The following is a 27,926-nucleotide window of genomic DNA, read 5'->3' on the forward strand; positions in this document are numbered from 1 at the left end:
TCTCCCCACTAGAATGTAAGCTTCATGAAGACAGAATTTTGTCTATTGTTTATTGCCATACTCCCACTGGATAAATTCCACACCATGTTAACTTTCTATCACTATTGACAAAGTACCTGAGAAAAACAACCTAAAAGGAGGAAAGATTTATTTTGGTTTAAGGTTTCAGATCCAGGTGGGTGGGTTGGCTGGTTCCAATGCTTTAGACCACAGGGCAAAGCAGAAGGAAAAAAAGACTTGGGGTCAAGATACAGCTTCCAGGGATTAATCCATCCATGATATTAGAGTCCTCATGATCCAATCACTTCCCCAAAAGCCCCCTTCTGAACATTGATGGAGACCAAGCTTTCAACACATGAACTTTTCTGGGACAAACCGGATCCAAACTTTTAACAAGCACTTACTAGGGTAATGCTTACATACAATATCTCACTTAATTTTATCACATGAAAGAGGTCTTTCATTAGTTCCATTTTAAGATAATAAAATTGTTTATTTTTCTTTTCTTTCTTTCCCCTCCTTTTTTGTTCCCCCTTGAGATAAGGTCTGGTTGTGTTGCCCAGGAAAGCCTTGAACTCATGGGCTCCAAAGATCCTGCCTAAATATCCTGAGTATCTGTGCCCAGTGAGTTATATTTTTTGAAAGACTAAATAACTTGCCCAAAGCCACACAACTGATTGTTCATAAAGTAAGTGGTAAAGCCAGATTCCACTTTCCCCCTAAACCTTAAGCCCATTTATACATTCATAACATTCCAATTCCTCAATCTAAGTTTTAAGACAGAAAATATCAAAGACCCTCAACTTACCTTGTTTCTAATTTCTACCCCAAACCACCTGCTCTTGAAGTTTTCCTTCAAATTTTGCTCAGATGAACTCCCTATGGAGATCTTATCTAGCCTTTGACTCTGAGGTTCAGTGCAACATCACCTCTGCCCTTAATTATACCTGAATATTTCAGGATATGAATTCCTCTTCTTCAATATTTTCCACATGGCTTTGGAGGCTGTTGGTCACATAACACTTCATATAGCTAAGTCCCCTTCCGTGTATCTTTGTTGACACCCCAAAAATTCAATTAATGGATTATCTTTTGTATTCCTGCCTGAGTGAGGATTCTTAAGGCAGTAACTGGGTGTGTGATCTTTGTAAAGAGTATTCTTCTGTTTAATTCCCTAGGTCTGATAGCACAGCTTAAAAAAGCTAGCATTTTAGTTGAAAGGAAGCAGCGCATAGATGAACTAAATAAAGCATTTAAAGGATTCGTGGAGGTAAAATGAAAATGTCTGCTGGACAGTGCGAAGGGGAACTGCAGGTTTCGCACTAAGATTCAAGGATGGCAGGAGGTTTGTGGGGATTTCGCGCCTCGTCGGGGTCCTAAGGTCTGAGGTGCTTTTGGCGCCCTATTGTCTCACCCTGGCTAGGGCTCTCTTTGCACAGGGCCACGAGTCAAAAATTTTAGATTAACCACGCGTCAGGCCCACTGTAAACGGTTAATAACCGCCTTTATGGACTAGGCCTCTGCCCTCCATCTTTGTGCGAACAGGAGGGGCGGGGACGCCAGGTGTACCCGGCCGCCCCAGACGCGGCGGGTGGATACAGGCCCCCAACCCCAACAGTCAAGTTTTCAAAAAGCCCGCGCGTGGAGCCCCAGGCCGTATCCGTTGGGAACGGCCCCCAGAGCGCCCCTCATTCCCTCCCCTGTCAAGCCGTAGGCGGGAGGAGGCTCGGGGGTGACAGGCAGGCTCTGCACACAGGGGGCGCCGGGGGAAGCGCGCACCGGGGAGCGCGCCTGTCCAGCGGTCGCCGAAAACGGAAGTGGGTGCAAGGGGATCGCGGTGATTGGCTGAACTGACATGTCTCTCAAGGGGCTGGCGCGAACGCCACTGCGGAGTTGGGCGAGGGGATAAGGAAAGGGGAGGGGGAGAATCAGTGGGAACAGCCGCGAGGCTGGAAGGAAATGAACCGTGGAGGTGCGCAGAGCGCAGGAAGAGTCCCTCGTCCTGGTACACTGGGACTACAGGGAATGAAAGCCGGGCGGTACGAAAAGCGGTGGAAACAGAGCAGGCCCAAGGCTTGAATAGACCGCGGAGGGCGGGGAGTCCGTGATCGAGAGCGGCGCTGCGGCGCGGTAGGCGGGACTAAGGAGAACGAGGCGGGGATTGGCTGGCAGCCCTGGGCTACCGTACGTCGCTGGTGACGCACGCCTCGGGGAGGGTGCGCGCGCGTTCAGCGGCCTCTTTGTGTGGTGCCCAGATTGGGGAGCGGAGGTGGCGGTAGCGGCGGCCTTGGTTGTCTTCCAGTCTCCTCGGCTCGCCCTCTAGCCGGCACCTCTCCCCTTCCCTCCCCCTTTCCTCTTCCTCTTCTCCTTCCTTCCCTCCCCTTCCCTTCCTCCCTTCCCCGTCGGTGGCGGCTCCAGCAACGGCTGGGCCCGAGCTGTGAAGAGGCCTCCGCTAACGATAACGGCGGCGACGGCGAAACCTCGGAGCTCGCAGGGCGGGGGGAAGGCCCGAGCGGTGGAGATGGAGAATTCCCAGTTGTGTAAGCTGTTCATCGGCGGCCTCAATGTGCAGACGAGTGAGTCGGGCCTGCGCGGCCACTTTGAGGCCTTTGGGACTCTGACGGACTGCGTGGTGGTGGTGAACCCCCAGACCAAGCGCTCCCGTTGCTTCGGCTTCGTGACCTACTCCAATGTGGAGGAGGCCGACGCCGCCATGGCCGCCTCGCCCCACGCCGTGGACGGCAACACGGTGGAGCTGAAGCGGGCGGTGTCCCGGGAGGATTCGGCGAGGCCCGGCGCCCACGCCAAGGTTAAGAAGCTCTTTGTCGGTGGCCTTAAGGGAGACGTGGCCGAGGGCGACCTGATCGAGCACTTCTCGCAGTTCGGCACAGTGGAGAAGGCCGAGATCATTGCCGACAAGCAGTCGGGCAAGAAGCGCGGCTTCGGCTTCGTGTATTTCCAGAACCACGACGCGGCTGACAAGGCCGCGGTGGTCAAGTTCCACCCCATCCAGGGCCACCGCGTGGAGGTGAAGAAGGCGGTCCCCAAGGAGGATATCCACGCCGGCGGCGGAGGCGGCGGCTCTCGCTCCGCCCGCGGTGGTCGCGGCGGCCGGGGCCGCGGCGGTGGGCGAGACCAGAACGGCCTGTCTAAGGGCGGCGGCGGCGGTTACAACAGCTACGGAGGTTACGGCGGTGGCGGCGGTGGCTACAACGCCTACGGAGGCGGCGGAGGCGGCTCGTCCTACGGGGGAAGCGACTACGGGAACGGATTCGGCGGCTTCGGCAGCTACAGCCAGCACCAGTCCTCCTACGGGCCGATGAAGAGCGGCGGAGGCGGAGGCGGAGGCAGCAGCTGGGGCGGTCGCAGTAACAGTGGACCTTACAGAGGCGGCTATGGCGGTGGGGGTGGCTATGGAGGCAGCTCCTTCTAAAAAATTGAAAATGTCTGTGAGTGGCTATAGGGGTAGCTCTTTTCAACAACCCAGGTGGGGTCAACTCCTAAGTCCCTTCCCCCTCCCACCGCCTTCTCCTTTTTGCCCTTGGGGGAGCCGCTTCTAAGGCTGCTAACCCTTGGGGGGTGTTCCCCTGTTTGCCTGCCACCTCTCTTGTCTCTCCCTGCGAGAATGGACTCGGCCCCACATACACATTTTTGTGTTACAGTCATTGATGGACTCTATTTTTTTATTATTACTTGGACCTTGGTCGTTTTTATACTAGCAAAATGTCTTGTTTTAATTTGTGTTTTTTTTTTGGGGGGGGGAGGGAGTGAACTTGCTGATTCTGTAGCAAAACCTGGGCGGGGGTAGGGGTGGGAGGGGGTAGTTTACTTTGTTGTAAGGACTTGATACCTGGCTACAGCGTTTTCTATGAAACCTACTTGGATCCCATGCCTGAAATTTGGAAGCATATGTAAAAAAATCATTTTTACGTTTTATTTTTAATAAATCATTGTGTTTGACCGTACATGTCCAACATTTTTTTTCTAGGATCCATTCCGTACCGTTTTAAGGGATATTAGTTGAGATTTTTCGTGTTAATTCTTGATGTGTACTTTGAGAAACTTAAAAGGTCCTGTGGGTTTTTTTTTTTTTTTTCTTTTTCCCGTTGCCCTGCTAGTGACTTGTTGAATTTTATCCCTTACAGGCAAAACTTTTAAAGTGGTGGATGTAGCTTTTAAAAAATCTTAGTTTATGTGCATCCATCTCTTGTACTAAGCGATTTGCTTATCATCTTGCCATGGTTGGTCACTTTCTATGAGAATTTACTTAAAAGTATGTACTGTGTAGTTCTAAACGAAATAGTTTGTGTTAAGCATGTGTTTTCATTCATATAAACTGTTTAAAATTTTTCAGATGGCCTAGTTTCATCCCTTTTATTGGTTTGTCTGTAATGAATGGTTACAAATAAGGGTTATATTTTACCCTCACTAAATGCATTTTTGTATTTTCAGAGCAGGTTTAAAAACGTTTTTTTCCTATAACTGAACTGTTGTCTTCATGAAAATCCTTCTCCCAGTCTTTGTAGCACCATCTAATGGCAGAATGACAGTATAGCTGTAAAATAATTTGTTAAATCTGTTCAGGACAATTGCATCAGATTTAGAAGGTTTGCCATCAAAAATCTGTGCAAACTTGGAAGTTACATATTTACTTGTAACTAAGTTGGGCTTCACAGAAATGTAGTTATGAGTCCCTATCACAGTCGCCCTTATTTTACATGAGATTCGAAAATGTAAACTGCTATACATAGCTTGGGCAGAAGCCCCAAATTGCTATGACAACTAATGAACCAGCTGTGTGTACTGGTATCTTAGGTGCAAGTTGTAAATCAAAATATCTGTGTTCTGCTTGGTTAACAAATGTATATTTGTAGCCCTTTCATGCGATAGAATTCAAGTTGTTGTTTATAAAAAAAAAAAAAAAATAATAGGAGAAAACTGCCTTCCTGGATAGAAATCTAGAATAGCAACGTTTATGGATATCACAAATAAAGAATTCAATTCTTTACATGATTGAGTGAGAGTATGTATAACCTGGTGGGCGGGTTCAGAGTGACTATTAATTTAGTGTACTTAACTTGATTTTTATGTTAGCTTAAAATATTAGACTCATCTTGAAGTTGGAAGCCCAAAGCTATATTCTAACAAACTTTCTGGAAAGGAGAAAACTGGGTTTTAAAGTATAAGAATATTTTAATGTTCACACATTTTTAATTATTGTCACTAATTCCCAAAGTCTAATATACTTGCCAAAATTTTTAAAATTGTTGTGGCTTTACTTTTAAAGAGATGATTGGTAGTCTAGGTTATGGCTTCTGGATAGTTGCTTTGACAAAGGATGGCTGATGCTTGGCACAAATATAGATGTACCTCTGACAAATGGGATAGGTGTTTGTTCATTGAGAGAAGTTAAAAAAAAATTGAAATCTTTTGCTGTCAAATAGTTATACAGTTTCCTTAGATTTCTGCTTTATTTTTTTACACATAGGCTATGCTTGATAATTTGGTCTAGCTTCATTTGGGGCCACTAGGATTCAGAAAATGATTTGCTTAAAATTTTCAATGTTTGTTGTTAAGCATTTTCCTTGACTTAATTTTGGTGGAAAGACCTACTTCTGGATCAGTTGGAATAGTTTATTTTTTGGAGGTTTTTTTAGTCTTAATAACCATATTGTCACTTTGTAGTCCCAGAATAATGACACATAAAAAATTGGCAAATGAATTATGTAAAAAGATATCCTGTTAATTAGAAAATCAACCTATTCTGTTTGTGGTATATTAACATTTTGGTATCATGTCTACCCTTAAAAATTTCTATAACCTGGACTGGCATCTAATGAAGGAAAAAACATAGTGATATTTTTTCTTTCTTGGTTTCGATTTGTGAGTTTTTATGTGGATGTTTTTGGAATGTGGTGCTTTTTGGATGAGTGAATGGGTGGGTCAACTTTTTTTTTTTCCTTATGGGAACTAATCACAACATCAGATTCAAGAATCAATGGTAGGAGGTGGTGCAGAACATAGCCAATATTGAGTACAATTTTTGTGCCTTAAATTTAATTTGGGAGATAAATTAAAAATGAATCTCTTTGTCTTAATGTAAATATTTTTGTTTTCGTTACTTTTTTTAGTGTAAATTCTGAAGTAATCTGTTGAAAGCAGTGTAAAGGCTTTTTAAAGATGGTAATGATTTCAAGTCTTAGTTTACAAATGGCTAAGGTTTGTAGAGCTAACTCAAATTTGAATGAGTACACTAATTGTTTCTTTCTGTAACAGTGATTTTGAACATACCTTTCATATTTAAACCCAATTCAGTTATTTTTGTTTTTAGGAAGGTTAAAGGATTAAGGATGCTTGAGAATTTTGAATTTATGATTCTCCCAAGACTAGAAGTAATAGTGTCAGTTGTTTGGTTTGTAGGTTTATTTACCTTTTAAGTGTGTTTAAGCTTCTCAAATTTGCATTTTAAGTTAAATTTGATTTTTGTGTTTGCTGGTTGAAAGTGGGTTTTTGGATTCTAGATTGGTTTGAGAATGACTGCATCTAGACAGTATATGGATTTTACCCCCAAAGACAACATTTGTCCTTAAGAGTAAGTCTCTTTCATACTAACCATTTTATCACTGTTACAGTATGATCTCTTTGGGAAAAATTTCCTCTCAGTTCTGTTTTGGCCTTTTGAAACAGGGCAGTGAAGACCAGGAATGCTTTTTTCCTTAGTGTCTTTTTGCAGGTTACTTAGATGTGTGGTTGTCTCATGAAAAAACATTATGTATATTTTTCCCAAGTAAAAAGTTCCTTGAAGGGGCTGAGGATGTACTTCCTTGAAAGTGCATAAGGCCTAAAAAATGTATTTTCTACTTTTGTCATTTAAAAAATTGCATAACATTTGAATTGCATTTCAAGTCACAGAAAATATTTCAATATTGCTAGGGAACATAAAACACCGAAACCTCACTGCTTTTTAGAGATGGTCTATATTTTAAAGTAAAATTCAATAACTGCTTGTAAAACAGATTGAAAAAGCAAGTAGTCCTACTAATATGAGCAAATCTCTTTCCTGGGTAATCATTATTAGATGTATAACCAGCTACATCCTTTTTGTGTGCACCTACGGTAATATTTTTGCTGTGTATATCAAACATTCTTGCATATCAAGACAAGTAGACCTATTAATGCCTGTATAATGTTCCATAGCATAGTTTCTGCTATAACTTAGAATATTCTGTTGGTAGACTTTGCTTCTTCCATTTCTTGCTATTTTAAAACATGAGGTGATGGTTAGCCTTGCAGCTGTGTTCTTATCAATTGTATACTTCTTAGTTGATGCAATAGCTACTAAAGTTAAATGTGCTAGATAATGAGAATCAGCATTTCTCAATACAAGTGTTTTTCAAATCCTAGTATATACAAAATGTACATATTTATTTGTGGCTTTTAAAAAGCCTTGGTAAATGCAATTAAATTTACTGCAAATTTTCAAAATTTTACTGAAAAAATTTCAAAGCTAGATCATATATAATAATACAGTATTAGTGACCTATGACAACCATTGTATTGCTATTTTCCCTTTTTGTTTTCTTCAGTAGTTTTCCTGCATAGTATTTCTCAATTTCTCCATATGATGTCTGCATTTATCACTTAAATTTTATTTCTATTTGAAGAATAGTATTGAGAGTTTGTATGTGCCTTGCACTGTGGTAAGTACTTGATATGCATCACTTATTTTTGTTCCCAGTAATTCTAGGAAGGAAACCTGTTCTATTTTGCATAATTGTATATGAACCTTCAGATTCATATACAGACTTAAAACTTAGGTAATTTACTCAAGATTGTGAGAATAAGAAAAGATCTTTTAGCTTAGCTTTTAACTTGCAGTGTCCAGAAATAACCTTTATTTGGTTTGTTTTCTTATAGAGCTTATTTTCATATATATAGTCTTTTGTAGAACAAAACTAGGATCATTTTATACATATATTATTCATATGCATAAATGTATATTTTACATCAAAGACATCTTTACCTGTACATATTACTCTTATACCTGTGTGGTCTTCTGTAGCCTAGCTACACCATGATTTATTGAGATTTATTGATAAGCACATTTTGGTTTTTCTTCCACTTATAATTTAAAGCTCCTTTTGCAGTATTTGGATTACCATTTTAGAACAAAACGAAGAGGAAAAAAACCCTTGGCCAAACCCATTTGTTATAGTGGTGTCCAGGAAATCTGTGAGAGCCCCACAAGAAATTTTGGGTATTTTGTAGTCTTTTTTTAAGATTTTTTTTTTTAACATTTTTGTTTTTAGTTGTGGATGGACACTAGTTTTATTTCTTTTTATTTATTTATTTTTTTATGTGGCACTGAGGATTGAACCTAGTGACTCGTGCATTTGAGGCAAGTGCTCAACCACTGAGCTACAACCCCAGCTCCTACAGTCTTAATATTTTAATTTTGTGTTATAATTTTCCCCCAAAATTTTTGTTTTCATTTTTTTATGAGACTTAATTTAAGAACATAACTTGTTTCCATTAAAAACAAGCCTTAGTACTCTTTATTTTCTGAAGGGATTATACATGGAGGTTTGGGATTATTTTATAAGTAGGCATATTCCATTTGTTCTTTTCTATTTTATCCTCAAAATTTATGGCATGATATTCTAGTGGTGTGTTAATAGAGGGTTTTCAGTGCAGAAATTGTCTTTATTTAAATTTTAAATGATTTATTAAATATTCTCATGAAGCTCTCTTGAGAGAGCAAAGCAAACAGACTGGAAAGGGTATACTGGGAGAGGTTTCATCTGGATCAGAGGTGGACAACACCAAAATGTGAATTTCTAGTTGAAATGTGGATTCAGATCTTGCTTGTAACCTTGGTAAGTCAACTTATTTTCTCTGTTATATAATTGCTTAGGTCCTTTCCAACTTGATACTTTTGTTCTTTAGTCCTATTTGGTATTTATTAACAACCTTCAAGAGGAACTCTTAGATTCATTCTTAAATGCATTCAACAAAATTTACTGAATATTAATTAGGACCAAACCCTGTTTAAAGTACCCACAGTTTAGTTTGGTGGGATTTTTTTTTTAGTCAGAGATACATGAGCTGTAGCGACAGTGTGGGGAAAGGTAGAATGCAGAGAAGGCCTTTAGATTAGTTTTGACATTTGAAAAGGGCATTCCATGATTTATGCTCAAATGAAGAGGATAAAGTATTGGCTTCCTTAACCTTTTTTTTCCCCTTAGATTGTTACATCACAAAGACCTGATACACAAGTATCTTAAACGAATATCAGCTGTTTTATTGATTGTTTTGTGAGTTTTGCCCAAGTATTAATAGCAAAACTGGTGTGGGAAGCAGAACTTAAAAGTATTTTCTTTCTTTTTTTTTTTAAAGAGAGAGAGAATTTTTTAATATTTTTTTTTAGTTTTCGGCGGACACAACATCTTTGTATGTGGTGCCGAGGATCGAACCCGGGCCGCATGCATGCCAGGCGAGTGCACTACTGCTTGAGCCACATCCCCAGCCCCCAAAGTATTTTCTTTTTCTTTCTTTTTTTTTTTTTTAAAGAGAGAGAGAGAGAATTTTTAATATTTATTTTTCAGTTTTCGGCAGACACAACATCTTTGTATGTGGTGCTGAGGATCGAACCTGGGCTGCACGCATGCCAGGCGAGCGCGCTACCACTTGAGCCACATCCCCAGCCTCCAAAAGTATTTTCAATGGTAGAAATATAAGTCAGTTGAGATCTTGAAATGATAGTCATTGTAGATTCATATAAGTCACAAATTGGAGCTACTTACGAATATTCATAAGTTGTGAATTGGAGCAACGTATGGATTGCTGTAGTTTAATAAAGAGGGTCACTTTTGGAGACTTATTAAGCTACACCGTGTGTTTGCTCTTCTTGAATTTTCTTACGTGTTTTCCATATTTTGATTTAATAGGTAATTTTATAAAAAATTTTTTTGCAGTGATTTAATCAGTTTTTGATGAAGATGAGACAATTTGCTATAATTGAAAGATTATGTATATCCAAAATTTCATTTTAAAATAGTTAACTGTAATTTTGGGGGGGAGATCGGTAGTTTGAAAATTGATAAATGGGCATGGATTATTAGCCTCAAATTGAGGTTAGCATATTGTGAGTATTCTTAGGCTTAAATTTAGTCTCTTTACTAAATATAATGTGTGGAAGATTTTACTGTGGAAATAGAATTTATGGCTCATTCCATGAAGAGGCACAGATCTGGTTTCAAAAATTAGTCTTTGACATTGAACCTGCTGTTGAGTGAACTTCATATACTCTGAAAGTGAGAATTTAAATGCTACAAGATAAAACATTGATTATAAAAAGAAGGTATTTGAAAGCTGTTACTTAAAAAGGAATTTCAAACTAGAAAGGCTAAAAAGGGCAATTGAGTCTCTCAGATTTTTTCACCCATTTTTTAAAACTCACCTGAATCTTGATGATTTGAATCTTGAGAGAGGAAAAGGATTCTGGAAGATGCTGTGCCAGGCTAGACATTTTCTTTCTTTTTTTTGGGGGGGGGGGGGCTTAGGTTTGAACCCAGGGCCTTGTACATTGCAAGGCACGCATTTTGCCATCTGAATTATATCCCCAGCCCCATTTTCTTCCTTTTTATCTTTTCCTTTTTTTTGAGTTGCTGCGAATTGAACCAGTGACACTGTATCTCTTAGCCATATTCTCAATCCCCATTATTTTTCCTTTTATGTTGAGACAGGGTCTTGCTAAGTTGCCAAGGCTGACCCTGAACTTGTGATCTTCCTGCCTCAGTCTCCCAAGCTGCTGGGATTACAGACATGTACCACTGCACCCAGCTAAGAAGTCTTAACTTCCCTACTAAGGCTTTCTTTAGCTCCTTTGATTCTTTCACCAGTTTGTATGATTTAGTTAAAAAATAAACAAGCAAAACACTACCTGAAATTAAGTGTCACTTCCTGCTCTCAAATTGGCTAATGTGAATTTGAGCCATTTAGACAGTATGTTTATTTCCCAGTGTTTACTATCAGTTTCATCAGGTGTTTATTGAGCACCTTCTTTGTGCAGAACACTTATGATTTGCAGATGCATAGCAGTGGGATAAACTTTGTTGCTGTCTTCATATAACTTAACATCGTGGTTGAAATTCATCATAAAATGATGCAACTTTTCCTTTTCAGCATTGTGGTCTTAAGATTATTCACACCATCCAAACAAATAGAAGTTATTGCCGTTGAATATACATTCTCTGATTAAAATTAATGCTCTTCTCTCTTTCATTGGTTGTTAGTTTGATACCAAATGAAAGGTGCCTTTTGTCTTTGGTGCTTATGTTGCAAATGTGATTTGCCTTATAGCATCTGATTTAATATTTCATAGTCTGTAAGGATGTAAATTTTGGCATGAAGTAGACAAGGTTCCATTCCAGACCTGGTTACTTTCCAGCTCTGACCTAGTATAAATTGATCTGTGCCTCATTTTCTTATGTCTTAAAAAAAATTAAAAAAGAGATTAAACTACTGGTAATAACTGCCTTATAGGGCTTATAAGAATGCACATAAAGGGCTTACTTAGATTCTGGTAAATAGTAATATTAATGGTATGCCCCCTGATAGGGAGATAAGACTGACTTGCAAAATATACACCTTTATTTCACCCTCACCCTATCATATAGTATTTGCACAGTTAATGATATTAATAACTATTTTGAAGAGAGTTGTGACATATACATATGTTGTCCATGTAGCATTCTTAGTAACTGAAAGTTCCCTCACTTGTTGACGGAGTGTTGGGAGCTTCCTAAACTTCTGCTACTTTAACTCAAGTAGGAAAGAGCTGAATCTCATTAGCTATAAATTATTTGTTACTATCCAGAAGGTAAAAGTGAATATGAATGTTGGGGAGAGGTGACTTCTAGGTAGGAAAAAGGATAAAGAAAAGCATGTGGTTGATAAAATGTTTAGCCTTATTGGTCTCATAGAGAGGCAAGAGGAGAAAAGAGGACACTTCAGGTAAGAACAAATAGGCAGAGACATGGAACAGAGAAGTACGCTTATTATGGGCTACACACTATAGAAGACGCATTTAAAATGTTCTTGTTGGAGCCATTCAGTAGCCCTCCACAGAGAAGGTAGCTGGGGAGCTCATCTCAGAAAGGTTAAGTTTTTCCAGGGGCACCTAACTGGTGAAATAATAGTGGGTCAAGTGTCAGTAATCTGTGGTCATACTCTTAGCACTAAATATTGGCTTACAAATAACTAGCAATATGTATTGGATTCCAAATAACTAGCAATATGTGTTAAGAGTTATGAAAATTAGGGAAAAGTAAGTTGGAACCATGTTACTGAGATCTCAAGTAGAAGGTTAAGGAATTTGGGACTTTATCTGGTGGGCAGTGGAAGTCACTAAAGGTTTTTGAGCTACAGTAATTGTGAAACTAATTCAGTAAGATTATTCCAGTAGCACCCAGTAAAATAAATGTCAGTGGGAGATGTTTCAGGTAGCAAGACTATTAAGACAACTCCTGTTAATGAGGAAAAAGAATTTGAATGTGAACAAAAAGTTAGCATTAGAAATAGACTAAAGAGGGTCTGGAGTTGTGGCTCAGCACTAGAATGCTCGCCTAGCATGTGTGAGGCACTGGGTTCTCTCCTCAGAACCACATAAAAATAAAGAAAAAAAAGTTTATTTTTAAAAAAATAGACTAAAGGAATTTGAGGGAAATTATGAAAGTATAACTGGCAAATGATTGGGTATTTGGTAAATGCCCATAAGGGAGAGGGGAGTAATTGAATCAAAATTACTGCCAGCAGGTGGTTTTTGGAGTGTGAGTGAAGGAGAGATCAAAATATTTGTTTTTTCATTTCCCTAAATACGATTCCTCAGCAACAGATAATTGATGTCAACAGTTCTGTTCCCCTGTCCATCTTTTATAGCTCCTGGTCTTTTCTGGCTTGTGATAACCACCATCTCCTATTGCTATATCAGGCTTCCTAACCCTAAGATAGTTTGCCAGATCTTGTTGATTTCCCTTAATCTGTGCTGACACCCTTGTAAGTAGTACCTTTTATGAAAACTTCAGTAACTATTAGAGTGCATCATCATTTGTTATCTCTTCAGTGAAATTTGTTTAATCCCCTCCGTATTTTCTAATGACTTGATCGTCTACATATCACCACACTTGGAAAAGACATGGTTTTCACTATCCCTACGTGTCAGGAGTTTCCCCTCCATTTCTGAAATGCAGTGAATTTTACCATCTGGTAAAATTTATTATTCTTCTGCTTGATGATTCTAGTGATAATACAGCAGAGAACAAAAGAGACAAAAATCCATGCCCTCATAGAGCTTATATTTAGTGGGGAGAGACAATACAACAATAAATTATATGATAAAAGATGAGTGGTATGGAAAAAATTGAGGGGTTGGGAGTACTGCAAGGCAGGATGTGCTGTGAGGATTGTGCAATTTAAAATGGGTGGTATGGGTAGGTTTCTGAGAAAGCGGCATTAGAGCAAGGAGTTGAAGGAAATGGAGTGATATAGATATAAAGATATTTAGAAGAACATTATTCCAGGTAAAGGATTTGGAGAGCAAAAATTGGGAGGCAGGATTGCCCCTGGTCTCTGAAGAAAAACAACTTATTCAGGGTGGCTGTTGCTAAGGAAAGAGAAGGAAAGCAGTAGTTTTTGAGGTATCTGGGTACTTCGTATACAGTCCTACTGTGTGCACTTTTCGTATCACTGTAATAAACTTTAGCTGTGGGTATAATAATTAGCAGTGTGGAGTTCTGTAAGTCCTAACAAATCTCTGAACATGTGATCTTAAGGATTCCTGACACAGGTATCTTTTTTTTTTTTTTAACTGTAACCGAATTACTTGGAAAACATCAGGTTATAGATAAAAATTGCCGTTTAAGCAACTTATCACGTAAATCTGCCAACTGTCTAGTGGAGAGTTCCTCTGAGCTATTTCTCTTTTGTTAATTCCTTTCTCTAAAAACTTCCCTTTGATTGGTTCTAGTCACGTTTTTGTACTTTAGTAAAATTAAGTTTTGTACTTTATTTATTGAAATTGCCAACAGTAACTTATCAGAGTGGGAAAAGTGTTGAACAAGGAGGGTCATCTAAAATACAGATTTATTTAGTAAAAACTTAATTAAGAATTAAAGAATTTATTTTTTTTGGCTCTGGGACTCTATTATTAGGAATTTAACCTAAGAAAACAATTCAATTGAGAGGAAAAAAGTCCTTGCATAAAAATGATCATTATAATGTTGCAAAAAGTCAGAAACCATATAAATGTCAAACATTTGGAAAACAGTAAAATCTAAATTGTGCTCTGTGAGAAGGTGAAATACTAACCCAATGTCTATCAACAGGTGAATGGGTAAACAAAATATGGTGTGCATGTACAATGGAATATTATTCAGCCATAAGAAGGAATCAAGTTCTGGTATGTGCTATAATGTGGATAAACATTAAAACAAGATTTACTAAGCAAATTAAGGCAGACCAAAAGGACAAATATTTAGTGAAAGATTGCAGTCATATGAGATAGCTAAGACAGGCAGATTTATAGAGATAGAAAATAGAATAAGGCTAGGGATGTAGCTTAGAGGTGGAGGGCTTGTCTAGTGAAGCCCTGGGTTCAATCTCCAGTATTGCAAAAACAAAAACAAAAACAAAACAGTTGAATAGAGGTTAGCAGGAGCCAGGAGGAGGCAACAAGGAGTTACTGTTGAATGAGTATACAGCTTCTTGGGATGATGAAGTAGTTGTGGAAGTGGGAATAGGAAGTGGCATGGTTGTACAACATTGTAAATATATTTAATATAGTAATATGAAGATACTGAATCAACAACATGAACGTTTAAAAGTGGTTAAAATTGCAAGTTTTAATATGTATTTTACCATGATAAAATTGTAACCTAATATTAATGTAATATGTAAGTATATTAGAGTAGTGGGATTAAAAATTACATCTTTAAAATAAAAACATTTAAAATAATATCATGGGGAATTGAAATTACCTAATTGCAATTATTTAGAATTACAAATGCCCTTTTTAAAATGCCACAGAAAAGCCAAGTGCAGTGGCGTGCATCTGTAATCACAGTGACTTAGAAGGCTGAGGCAGAAGGATAGAGTTCAAGTCCAGCTTGAGCAATTTAGCAAAACCCTGTCTTGAAATAAAAATAAATAAATAGGGCTGTGGTTGTAGCTCAGTGGCAAAGCGCTTGCCTAGCACTTGTGAGGCACTGGATTTGATCCTCAGTGCCACATAAAAATAAATAAAGATATTGTGTCCACCTACAACTAAAAACAAAATTTTAAATAAATAAATAAATAGGGCTTGTGGTGTAGCTTGGTAGAGGGTTTCTGGATTTGTCCCCTAATACTGGGCCAAAAAGAGCCACAGAATAATTTATTAAGTTCTCAGCTTTAGTTCTATTCCTCATATCTTCTTCCTCTTTTCCCCAAACTGAAAATTGTCTCCTACTGAGTTCCCTTAGTACCTTTTTTGCACTTGAGTCTTATTTTTCACCATTATGTATGTCTGAAATTTTCTCAAATAGTTCTTTGGCATTATATTCATATGGGATTTATGTTGTGACTTCCTGGTGCAGCATAGAGAGAGAAGAGATATTCAGTGAGAACTTTTTGACTGAATTATAAACATGTATGAAGGTAGAGATTTATCAGTTTTTTTTTTTTTTTTGCATATTTGCACGTGGGTTTTTCCTTATTTTAAGCATTCGCCTACTCTGTACCTGCTAGATATGCAGATCTGACCCTCACCAACATACACATCACTACATTGACTTTGGGGCTATGTGTCATTTCTATTTTGCTTTCTTATATAAAACAGTCCTGTTTTCTTTGTACCCAGAGGAAGGAACTGGAGAAGTGAGGCAAGGGAAGCAGATAAGAGAATCAAGACAGTTGGTTTAAACTAGCATGTACCTGTGTAAAAGTCATAAGAAAGAATTAATGCTCATTCTTCAGTAGAATGAGAAGGAAATGAATTTTTTACCCACCTAAACCTTCCTAAACCACTGGTGTAAAATTGTTTCATTTTTGTTATGGAGAGATGTACACTTTTACCAGCAGAGGGCATCAGTTGCAGATTTGGGAGAAGAAGGAATTCTCAGGAAGACTCAGACTGCAATGTACTACTGGTATGTGTGAAGCCCCTTCTTGTTGCTATGTTTGGCCTGACTTTTGACTCTCCTGAGGTCCAGTGGTGCTCCTGTAGTTCTCCCCAAGAGGAGTCTTTTGCTAGATCTGACTGGTAAGCTAGATGAACAGAGACCAATTTTTCTTTTTCTTTTTCTTTTTCCTTCCTTCCTTCCTCCCTCCCTCCCTCCCTCCCTCCCTCCCTCCCTCCCTCCCTTCCTTCCTTCCTTCCTTCCTTCCTTCTTTCTAATACTAGGTGTTTAGAAGCCTCCAGTGCCAGCTTCTATGTAATATTTTTAGGGGTTCAAATGCTGTTGTTCCCCTAGAGGTGACATGGAAAGGGCATTAGGAGAGGTCTTAACTCACACCTAGCTTTGGCCTTCTGAGTTGACAGTTGTCTCTGTCTCAATTGGCTTCTCTCTAAAATAAAGGTAATAAGATAGGGATAGAGCCTGCCCTGTACAATAACAAATAGTTGCCTGTGGGGTTTGGCAGACCTGGGTTCAAATTCCAGCTCTGTCATTTACTACCTATGGGCCTTGGTCAAGTTATTTAACTCTCAGAACCTCAGTTCTCTCACATAACCTGCATAAGGTTAAGAAGTCAATAAGAGTGATACATGTGAACTTCAGAGTTCAGGGTCTAGCCCAGAGTAAAAATTCAAGAAATAGGAATTATTATTCAGGGGAATGTTATCTTGAGTCAGAGGAAATTATGGACATGGAGAATTTGTAAGATTAAGTGCTCGCTTCAGCAGCATATGTAGTAAAATTGAAATGATACACAGAGAAGATTAGCATGGTTCCTGCTCAAGGATGACGTGCAAATTTGTGAAGCGTTCTATATTAAAGAAAAAGAAAAAGATTTGTAAGCTAAAAGTGCAACATAAACATCATGGGTGATTTTATTTTAGTTTTTGGTTCCAGGGATTGAACTTGGGAGCACTCAACCACTGAGCCACATCCCCAGCCCTATTTTGTATTTTATCAGAGACAGATTCTCACTGAATTGCTATGCGCCTCAACATTGCTGAGGGTGTCTTTGAACTTGTGGCCCTCCTGTTTCAGCCTTCTAAAGTACTGGGGTCACAGGCCTGCACCATTGTGCCTGGCATGATTTTATTTTTGAATCTTTTCAGGACATGGATTCTTTTTTTAATGGGGAGGGTACTAGGAATTGAACTCCTGGGTACTCAACTATTGAGCCATATCCCCAATCCTATTTTTGTATTTTACTTAGAGACAGGGTCTCACTGAGTTGCTTAGTGCCTTGCCATTGCTCAGGCTGCCTGTGAACCTGCGATCCTCCTGTCTCAGCCTCCCAAGCCGCTGGGATTACAAGTGTTTGCCACCTTGCCTGGCAGGACATGGATTCTTACACCCTCAGAGGACTAGTCCTGAGGAAAGCCAAGCATTCTTCTGGATAAGATGCTGTTCTGTTTACCTTTTGACATTTTGGGGCCTGAAGTTCCTTTTTCAGCTTTTGCCTGGCTTTTTTGGGGGGTACTCTAAGCAGTTGTAGGGAGAGCCTATTCAGCAAGTAGTCCAGAATCTGAGGGGAAGTTTTGGTGGTTAAAGGTGTGGGTGGGCCTTAATTTAGCTTTGGTCTTTTCTAGTCCTTGCTGATCTCTAGGTAATAGTGACCATTGGAGATGTTAACGTGGCTCCAGTGTAGCCCCTATCCTGGCCAAGTTTTTGCTTGATTCCAGGACCCAGAGCTCATAGAGGCATAGTTTGGTAGCACTGGCATAGACAATGAAATAGTAGCTGCTAATGGTTACTGAGTGCTTATTACAGGCCCAGTTGTCTGCCAAACGCTTTGTATACTTTCACATTTAAACCTTAACAACCCTGGGAGGTGTTATTATTGTTATTAATTTTTTATGATGAAATTAAGGCTTATAAAGTAACTTGCTTAGGGTCATGATTCTAGTAAGTACATTTGGACCCTGTACTATCTAACGGTCTAGTTTTTTTTCATTGTTCTAAGTAGTCTTTGCTCTAGCTGTGCATCATAGCCACTGAGGAAACTCATTAAAATTCCTGCTCCTGTGCTCTGATTCTATAGTGTGAGGTCAACCTGACCCTCCAGTGTTTTGTTTTGTTTTTCCAAATTTATTGAGGTAAAATTTACATAAAATAAAATACAGCCATGTATAGTTTGAAAACCATAGTAGTTGTATACAGTCTAATTATTATTATTTTAAAAAATTGTTTTTAGTTGTAGTTGGACACAATATTTTATTTGTTTTTATGTGGTGCTGAGGATCAAACCCAGCACCTCACACATGCTAGGCAAGCACTCTATCGCTGAGCCACAACCCCAGCCCTTATACAGTCTAATTATTAAGACAATCAAGATATGGAACATTTTCATAACCCTAAAAAGTTTCTTTTGATCCCATGATGCCTACCCTTTATTTTTAAAATTTTATTAATTTTTTTTTAATGTACTAGGGATTGAACCCAAAATGTCTATACTTCTATCTAGATGAGCTGATGTTTCTGATGCACAGATGGATATAGGACCACTGTACTGTGTTATGGGGACTGCAAATATGAGGATTTCAAGTCCTGGGAAAGGTAGATAAAAGTGGGGGAAAAAAAGAAAGAAAAAGGCAATTAAAAGGAAGAGTGATTGGTCTAGCTGGCTCTTGATGAACTATCTGTATACCGGTATAGCATACAGATGGAGTATGGAAGAGAGAACTTTCCAGACCAAACCTGGCTTAAAAGTTTTTTCTTCTATCAATATGATTTTTTCCCAAGCAACACTTGAGCTTAAAGATTTTAAACACAGTTGATGTACAGGGGGAGATAAATCACTTTGGGGGTGGAGATCTGGGGTCACTAACTATATTTGGCAAACTGTGAAGCCTGGAAGGAACTTTGGGCTTAGATACTGCTGGGCAGTCCAAGGATGGGCCTTCTCCAGGCAGACATTACTTTGGTTCCTTTGACTTTCTTCTGTAAGAATTCAACAGCAATACTCCTTAATCTAAAGACTAGTCAGAAAAATTAGCCTAGAGGCAATAGATTCAGGCTTTGTCCCAGAGAGTGTTTGGGTAATCAGGTAGAAAATGTGAAACCAGAGAGAATTTACAACAGGAGTCCAGAGATTTATGTAAGGAGTCCAGAGACTTTTGATTCTGTACTTGGTTTTGCTAGATGATCTTTCTTTCTAGATGGCTTTCTCTGATTGTTCTCTGGATAGTGAGTGGTGAATAAAGTGTTCAATGGGTAAGTAGCAATACGATTTTTACACACATTATAGTGATTTTGTTTAGCATGGCAAAAGTAGATTGCAAAGGAAATTCTGTAGGATCTTTACACTGGCTCTTAATAGTTGTATTTTAAAACCTGAATATGCTCAGCCCTTAAGTATTTCCTTTTCTGAACTTTTTTCTTTATCTGGTTTGTTAGATGTGGCATTTCCTCTCTTTCCTGTATGATGAAGATGTGAATGAGGGTATGTACAAAGGACAAGTCATCTCATTCTTATGTTCCTCTTATGAATCACCCAGTTGTTTTCCTGGTGGATGCCTGTGCTCTGGCACGGATTCTGGGATTCAGTTTCCTTGTTTGTGATGTTCAGCTTTTTGTGGTCCCTGTGATTGACCTCAAGAGGAAACATGGAGCAGAGCTACAAGGCTGATTAGAGGAGGAAGGGGCATAAAGGGACATAAAGGGAGAAAGATATGAGGGGTATTGTGGAAAGAAAACATGAAGCTACAGTGCTATAGAGTGTAGATAAGATACCCGGGCCTCTTCTCACTTGAGTGAGTTGGGGGATGGCCCCATCTAAGAGGACACAGATATCAAGGGGGTTAGTCTTGGAGAATAACATCCTAGCTGGTTTGAGTTCAGGAGGCTGTGTAGAGTTTAAGTGGTTTTTTTTGCTTTGTTTTGTTTTTAAGTCTTTGTCAACTCAACTCAATGTTCTTCCCTCCATTCTGTGATTTCAGGGCTTTGTAACAGTGAAAATCAGAATAAGAATAATAGATGTACTGAGCATCTCTCTTGCTTTTACATGCATCATGCTATATCTTCCCTGAAGCTCCCTACAAAACTCGAGTCCATTAAATATTTTTCAAATAATCACACAGATTACACTGAGAAGAAAAATGGGATGTTAAAAACCTTTAGAATGAAGTGATTTTAGAGCTAAAAGGGCATTAGAGACTGGTGTGATCCCTTGTTTGAACAAGGAACTGAGCATGGGGTCCAGATCTGGAGATTAGAGGACATAAGAGATTTAGTGGAAGACTTGCTAGTTTGAGCCACAAGTTAAATAAATTTCAGTATAACAGACTTTAGGAAGATGTTTTAGGGTTGTACTGTGAAACTGGTGGTCTTTCAGCATGGCCTAGGGCAATAAGCCTGTGTAATATTCATTGTGGTGGCTTTGCTGCAATAGCCTTTGGCCTCTTGCAGTAAAATAGGGTTTGTTTCATTTTCACCTATTTCTACCACCTCTCTTTTTCTAATTTCTATGTTCTTTTCAGTTCTATCAAGTTCTTTCCCCCTATTTCTCTCCATCTGTCAGACTCAGGGCTACTGTAGATTTTGGGAGGAGGAATTGGAACCTGAACTGTAACCTACAGTGAATTTCCCCAGGTGGATAAACTCCACTGCAGTCCACAGAGGGGCCTCCTCATTCCAGCAATCTGGCTAGGCTGACAGACTCATAGGCTATGAGGAGGGGTAGGGGAAGGAGGGGTCAGTATTTCTTGGGCTAGTGAAGAACTGCTGGATCCTTTGCAGCATAGGCAGAGGAGGCAGGAGCCCCTGAGTGGGCTAGCTGCTTGAGCTGGGGATGCCTGGGCAGATGCAGAAGCAGCTGGAAAGGTGGCACTGCACTTGGTCGCAGAAGCTGCCGCTGTTCCTAGGAGACAGAGAAGCAGCAAGCCTGCGGGGGGAGGGGGAGCAAGTGGGTTGCTGCTTTTAGCAGCTGAAAGGACTGCAGGGAGCTCTGGGTAAGACATTTTCTACTGCTGTTGCTTCTGCGGTAGAAACTGCCGCGAGTAAGTCAGAGGAAGGAGGATCGAGAGGGAGGAGGCTTCAGTTGCAGCCATGCTGAATCACTGTTGCTGATCAGATCTCCCGCTGGGCTGCTGGGAGAACCGGGAACAGAGCTAGGATCGCCGGGTATACGCACTGTTCAGCAGCTACCACCCCTGCTGGGCCTCGCACAATGGAGGGCGAAAGGTATGTATGTATAAGTGCCTGTTTTGTGTGTGTAAGTAAATGTATGCTTGTGGTATAGCCACTAGCTTTTGTGTTTGCATTGGTTAGGCGGGGTTGGAAAACCTGGCCACTGATGGATCCCAAAGGGCTTCAGAGCAGGGAAGCCCCTTTCTAAACCCACCCCTTACAGAAGTTCCAGAGATGGGATTCCGCAAAGGCAGATCTGGGTTTGCTGGGCACAGGAAAAGAAGGGACTTCCTGGCTGGTGTTGAGGAATAGTTTCAGCACTGGGCTGAATCAGGATTACCTTTCTAAGGCTGTTTCAAGGAGGCGTTTCCGTTTCTTGGCGTCTTTCCCGGGGTGTTTCTTTGGTGGGGGGTTTTGATGTCATAGCAGGGCTGGCCTAGCATAGAGCAGTTGGATTTTTTATACTCAAGTGCCCAAATCTTCAGGAAGTATGCAGTGCTGATCTCTTTCCTAAAAAATATGTGTGTGTGTGTGTGTTTTCAAGGATGGAGAGAAACTCAGTCAGATGACACTTTAGTATTTGGAAGGCAGATAACTGTGGATTTAACCCAGGGGCAATTTACTACTGAGTTAAATCCTCAGCCTTTTTTTTTTTTTTTTTTTTTTTTTAAATTTTGAGACAGGGTCTCACTAAGTTGCTGAGGCTGGCCTTGAAATTGTGATCCTCCTGTCTCAGCTTCCAGAGCTCCTGGTATTACAGGCGTATGCTACCATGCCCATCAAGTTTTATCTGTATTGAAAAGTTTATGTGAGACTTTTTATTAATAGGGATCAAAAGAAGGGATTTAAGTAATTGTGTTGAGAGAAAACTAACCAGGGTTTATTTCCTGGCAGGCACATTCATATAAATTTTTAAATTATTATCTGAGGATCTGATTTTTCCCTTGTTAAGGTATTCAGTACAGTGCTGAGGTGGGTCATTCCTATGTCTGGATTAGAAATGTTAGGCCATGTCTTCGTTCTTTGGGTATGTGTTGGTTGAGAACAGGGCTTACCATTTACCTTGAGGACAGAAGACTTAAGGGAGAGCTCAAGCCATGGCAGTGTACTGCTGAGGGGGAGGCTGTTGCTCTGAGTTGTAGGTTTGATGCAAACAATAACTGGCTGGTTAAATGAGAACAGTCTCAACTAAGCTCTGTCTGGAGAGCACCTTGATAAACACTTTCCTTTGCATGTGCCTATAATGGGACAGAGTGATATCATTAAACAACTTTAGACCCTATTAGAACTAGCATGTTAGGTGTCATCTCAACCTCCTGTTTGGACAGGCTCAGGACTGTACTTCTTGATGTTACTCCTACAGGAAGAGTCTGGGAATTTTCAGATCAAGAATGCTGCTAGTGCATCCTCTTTTGCTCTTTGCTACAGGAGCTCCTTGTGTCTTCATCAGGATCTTGTTGGTATAACAGCTAGCAGAGGGCAGGGTGATGTTTTGGTGGTGTAGAGATTCTGAATCACACCTGTTTGCTTGACCCATGGCCTCTTGGGGCTGAGAGATTGACATGAGACTGACTATCAGCAGTTGATTGGCGCTTTGGGTCACTGACTATGTTCCCAGTTCTGTGTTCAGAAATGTAATGATTCCTTGCACCCCAAGAGCTCTTTGGCACAATGTTCCCTGGTGCTCTCAGCTGGAATAGAACATCCATGATATCTGGAATAGAACATCCATGATATCTGTGGCTTTAGGACACCTAGTTGCAAATGTTCTTTTGCTTTTCTTCTAGTAGAAGAGGCAGAGAGTAGAAAAGAAATTCAAACCAACTACTTCCAGTGTCATCAGGTCACTGAACTCATTGCCTTTTTTCCTACTCCAAGTTTAGCTTACATGCCAAGCATTAAAGTGTTCTGATACCTGGCTTCTCTCTTCATTACCACTACTTATATGCCCACCAAGAATTGAGGAAATGAATTAGTCTTTTTTGTGGTCACCCATTCTGTACATTACTCCATCTAAACTCTAATTTGTAGTTCCCAGGGTTCCTTTTGCTGGTTGCCTCTCCCCCCCTCACACAAGTTATCTCTTAAGGATGTTTTAGAATTTCACTTTGTTTTGGAAAACCTGAACTTTTCTAGTTCCTGCTGGTGTTCTTAATATCTCGAGGCTGTATCTCACAATTGGGTGCTTTTGTTTCATTTATCTTTTAAGTTACCAAACTTGGAGATAGGTCTTCAGACCAAGGATGGTACTTTGTATTTTTTTTTTTTTTTGAATACTACTTATTGACTATCATATCACTGCACAAATAGCAGGTATTGGGCAGTTATTTGTTGGTTAACTGATAACTTTTGTGAGAAAATCTAATAAGTAGAAAGAAAATTATTGAGAAAGAGATTGAAACCTTTGGCCATAGGTTCATCCTTGGATATCAGCCTTATCTCACCACAGGTAATTGACCTCATGGAATGTTTTGAGGTAGGGGGAGTGCGGAGGGAAATAACCTTGTTTTGTAAGTACCCTGGAAACTGAGTCTACAGAGCTTGAATGACTGGACTAGGATCACATGTCCAACCTCCAGGGACTGGATCCTGAATCTTGCCCTTGTTCCACATTTAACCTGAAGCTTAATTTGGGCTGCTTTTAAGCATAAACAATTTTTAATCAAGAGATTTCTAATGAATAGTAATTTTCTTTCTTGGCCATGAGGGCATGAAATTACCTTCTACCTTGAAAGGCTGTTAATTAAAAGCATAGGCTTTGGAGACATAGACCTTGTAGTGAAACTTCTTTATAATCGGTATGATCTTGAGTGTGTCACATTTTTACAGAATTAATTATTTTTGTTGTTTTTAGATACACATGACAGTAGAGTGTATTTTGACATTATACATACATGGGAGTATAATTTATTCTAATTAGGATCCCATTCTTGTGGTTGTATACACTAGGTTTCCCTGCTGATGTATTCATATATGAACATAGGAAATTTATGCCTGATTTACAGAATTAACTTGTATTTTCTGTGTAAATGGAGTAATAACAGTATCTATACTTCATGGAGTTGTTGTGAATATTAAATATTAAAGTCTGTGCAAAATACCTAGTAAATGTTTCTGGCACTGAATAAATACTCAGTAAAATTTAGTTGTTGTTATCATTGGTGACCAACTATTGCTGTTTTATCTTATGACTTGCTGCTGGGATACTAACAAGGGCATATTTTAGGGTTAGTTGTTGTTATCATTGGTGACCAACTATTGCTGTGTTTTATCCTATGACTTGCTGCTGGGATACTAACAAGGGCATATTTTAGGGTTTTCTTATATGTATCATCTGAAACAAATTATGTGGGACCATTCTCATGGGAAAGCTAGGGAGAGCTTAGCAGGCCATCATCTTTTTATATAAACTATCTCCTCATAGTAAGATATCTCCTGTAGTTTGGCATTTCCTCTTTTTTAGGTTTCACCAAGATCTACCTTAACCTTCCCTTTTATAGACACCTTATCTAGAAGCCTTAGTGGTTTGGAATCCTGACCTGGATATTCCCCTTTTCAGGCCAAGATCTTAAGAAGAACTTGTGAATTGGTGCTTACTTTTGCTGCATTCCCCAAGCTCTCTAGCTCTCTCCTGGACATTCTGATGCTAAATATTTCCCAGCTTCCTTCTTGGGAGAATCACTGTGGCTTGATCAGTCACAGGAAAGTGACTTTGTCTTTTGTTTTGCAAAGGAAAAGGATCTCTGACTCTTAACTACTACAGTGATAAATCATGCCTGTGTTGGTGTGTGTGTAGAGGAGATAGAATTGAAAATGGCACTTGCCCTTGCTATTGGGATTTATTTCAGTTCTAGAAATCAACCTTGTGGGTGGATTAAAACAAATTTCCCACTTACATGATTGCAGTTAGATTCATAGAGGCAGAAAGTAATATGCTTGTCAGAGACTGAAGAAGGGGAGGAATGGGTATTGTTTAATGGGTATGGTGTTTCACTTTGGAAAGATGAAAAAGTTTTAGAGTTGAATAGTGGTAATTGTTTTATGACAATGTGAATGTAATTAATGCTATTATATAGTGAAAAATGATTTGTAAATTTTATGTTAAATGTATTTTACCACTCACATACCTGCACAGTTTTAGGGATAGACTCTGAAAGACCTGTAAGAGTTTCAGAGAACCACAACTTTTGGAAGAAGCAATTTGAAAGAGGAAATCAGTTGTCCATTTTTCTTAAAATTGTGCTCATTTTCTTCATCTGAAGCATTGTGATGCTCCAACTTGATAGTGGCACCATGTACCCAGGCTTGTGCCATGAATTTTTATCAGGTGTCCTCAGAGGACAGTTCTTCATGGCTGGTTCCTACCAGGGAGAGCCTACCCCTGGACCACAGGGAGCTTCTGAGCTGAAGAAGGTACTTGTCTATTTATCCTTGATCCAAGAAAAACAAAATAAATAATATATTTGGAGGAGACATGACTTTGAAAGTCAGTGCTCCCTAAATGCTGAGCTCTGCAATGCCTGTAGAACTCTGGCAAGACCCAGGGAAGAGCAAGTGTTGAGCAACTTTTTCTATTCCCACTGGCAAGTCACTTAATGTCTCTTTACCCCTCCCACTTTTAAAAGTCACAAGTAGAAACTTTTGTAGAAATTTTTGGGCATGACTGCTTTCTGAAGCAGATGTCCGTACATTTCAATGATAATCGGAACCAAATTTTCCATTTTGAAAATACTTTTTTTGTAAAATATGGTTTTCAACTGTAAAAACAGAGAAACCTGTTGGCTGTTGAGAATTTTTCTTGTTAAGTTTTAGATTGTTAGGACAGACCCAGACAAGAAATTTTGTGTAATTTTCTAAAGCAAGTGCTCTACCTTATGAAATTTGCTGTTATAGAATTGACCTAATTTTTTTTCAATATCTGGATAAACCCTAAAACTAGATTAAAATGAATAGACCATTAATAAACTATATAAAAAATAACTCAAACATACTTTGTCCTAAGATTTTTTTTTCTTGTTAAATAAGTTCAGTGGCTCTCAGGTTAGAAATCTGTAGCTTTTCATAATTGATGAGAATTTTCAGATTCTCAGCACAACGTTCCTGGATGTTTCTTTTTAACTTGTGAAAATATATTTTGTATTTTCTATACAAGAGCTCACCTTTCCCATTCAAGCCAAAAAAAACTTGGCTTCCAAGATATCACATAAACGAGGGATATTTTTATTTAGTCTTTCTCTCTTGTTTAGTTCTTTCTGTCTAAACTCAAGTGTTTTGCTAGTGTTTCATAGTCCTTTTCATTTTTATTTTGATTTGGGGTCTTGCTAATTTGCTCATCCTGTCTTCCAACCTGCAATCCTCCTGTTTTATCCTCTTGAGTCTCTGGGATTACTACAGAAGTGTGCCACCATGCCTGGCTTTCTCTTAGTTTTGAAGAAAGCAGTCATGGACAGGGCCTTTAGGAATGTGATTAGTCACATACCTGTTTGTGAGCTTGTTTATGAAAGAGGACATTATAGGAAGGGCAGCAGCTGCTGGTCAGCTTTCATGAATCATATTGGTTTGTGTGAAGCCCCAAGTATGGAAATTCTAAGTTCAAAGCAGTCGATAACATTGATTGGCTTCAGTACACTCTGTAATTACTCACAATCAGTCGAGTAAAATAGGGCTCTATCATAGGTCCCAGAAGATTTTTAAATTTTTTTTTTTTAATTTGGCCTATTTTGGCCACACAGGAAGGAACTCCAGGAGTGAGACACAAGGGATTGCATTCCCCTTGGACTGATGGTCTATGGGCTTTATCCTAAGTCAGTGAGCATTGTTATTAAGAGCTTAGGCCCTGGGGTCAGATAGACATGGATTTGAATGTCAGTTCTTCATTTTCTAGTTATATGGGACTTTTGGACAAACTTTATGTCAGTGCTTCAGGAGATCATAATAACTACCTCATAGGATTGTTCTAAAGATAAAATGAGAAAATGGAGGTAAAGTACTTTAATATATTGTCCACTACTGTGATTAACAGTTACCTGGGAACTGTAACTTACTGATACAAGTCTTCTGTATCCATGTGGGCTTGTATTTCATAGCGTCAGGCTAATGCAGAACCAGGGTATCTCTGCTGAAAGATTATGACAGGTATAGGGCTCTGTGGTAGCATCTGCATAAATGGTATTTCCTGATGGCAAGCCTGCCCATCCAGTCCTGGATCCTGCTGGCTGGACATCTTCAAGTGCCAGGTCCTTCATTAACCAAGAAGCTGAAATTTAAATTTGATCACTTTGGTCTTGAACTTTAGGGTTAGGATACTTTTTTTGTGGAGTGTGTGGGTGGTACCAGGGATTGAACTCAGGGGCACTCAACCATTGAGCCACATCCCTAGCCCTATTTTGTATTCTATTTAGAGACAGGGTCTCACTGAGTTGCTTAGCACCACACCACGCCACTGTTGCTAAGGCTGGCTTTGAACTTAAAATTCTCCTGCCTCAGCTTCCCTAGGCTCTGGGATTACAGGCGTGTTCCACTGTTCCCACCTAGGGCTAGGATACTTATAGAAATACAGTTTTCCTAGAGTTCCATGGATTCAGGAATTCT

General features: G+C 39.6%; 2 protein-coding genes and 1 non-coding gene across 4 annotated transcripts in view; all 3 read left to right on the forward strand.

Annotated features, from left to right (window-relative positions):
• The first annotated feature begins 2,209 nt into the window (after positions 1–2,209).
• Positions 2,210–3,965, forward strand: Hnrnpa0 (heterogeneous nuclear ribonucleoprotein A0). The gene has a single exon (XM_046465854.2). It carries the CDS (start codon positions 2,522–2,524, stop codon positions 3,431–3,433), a length of 912 nt encoding a protein of 303 aa, XP_046321810.1. The 5' UTR covers positions 2,210–2,521; the 3' UTR covers positions 3,434–3,965.
• Positions 3,966–16,923: 12,958 nt separating this feature from the next.
• On the forward strand, positions 16,924–17,032 carry LOC124107695 (U6 spliceosomal RNA). Its single transcript, XR_006856512.1, has one exon. It is a non-coding gene; the product is annotated as a U6 spliceosomal RNA (small nuclear RNA).
• Positions 17,033–20,911: 3,879 nt separating this feature from the next.
• Klhl3 (kelch like family member 3) overlaps positions 20,912–27,926 on the forward strand; it is a 108,018-nt gene continuing 101,003 nt past the window's right edge. Inside the window, exon 1 of one of the 2 annotated variants that reach the window (XM_058585988.1) lies at positions 20,912–21,389. Coding sequence is in view for 1 of the 2 variants with exons in the window: in XM_046465828.2 (XP_046321784.1) it covers positions 21,376–21,389 (14 nt within the window). In the remaining variant the exon portion in view is untranslated. The remainder of the gene's footprint in view (positions 21,390–27,926) is intronic. The other variant, XM_046465828.2, reaches the window with a different exon arrangement.

The sequence above is a fragment of the Marmota monax genome, unplaced genomic scaffold (genome assembly GCF_021218885.2).
Source record: "Marmota monax isolate L192 unplaced genomic scaffold, Marmota_monax_Labrador192_F-V1.1 WCK01_AAM20220418_F8-fsc00097, whole genome shotgun sequence".
Lineage (NCBI taxonomy): Eukaryota > Metazoa > Chordata > Mammalia > Rodentia > Sciuridae > Marmota > Marmota monax.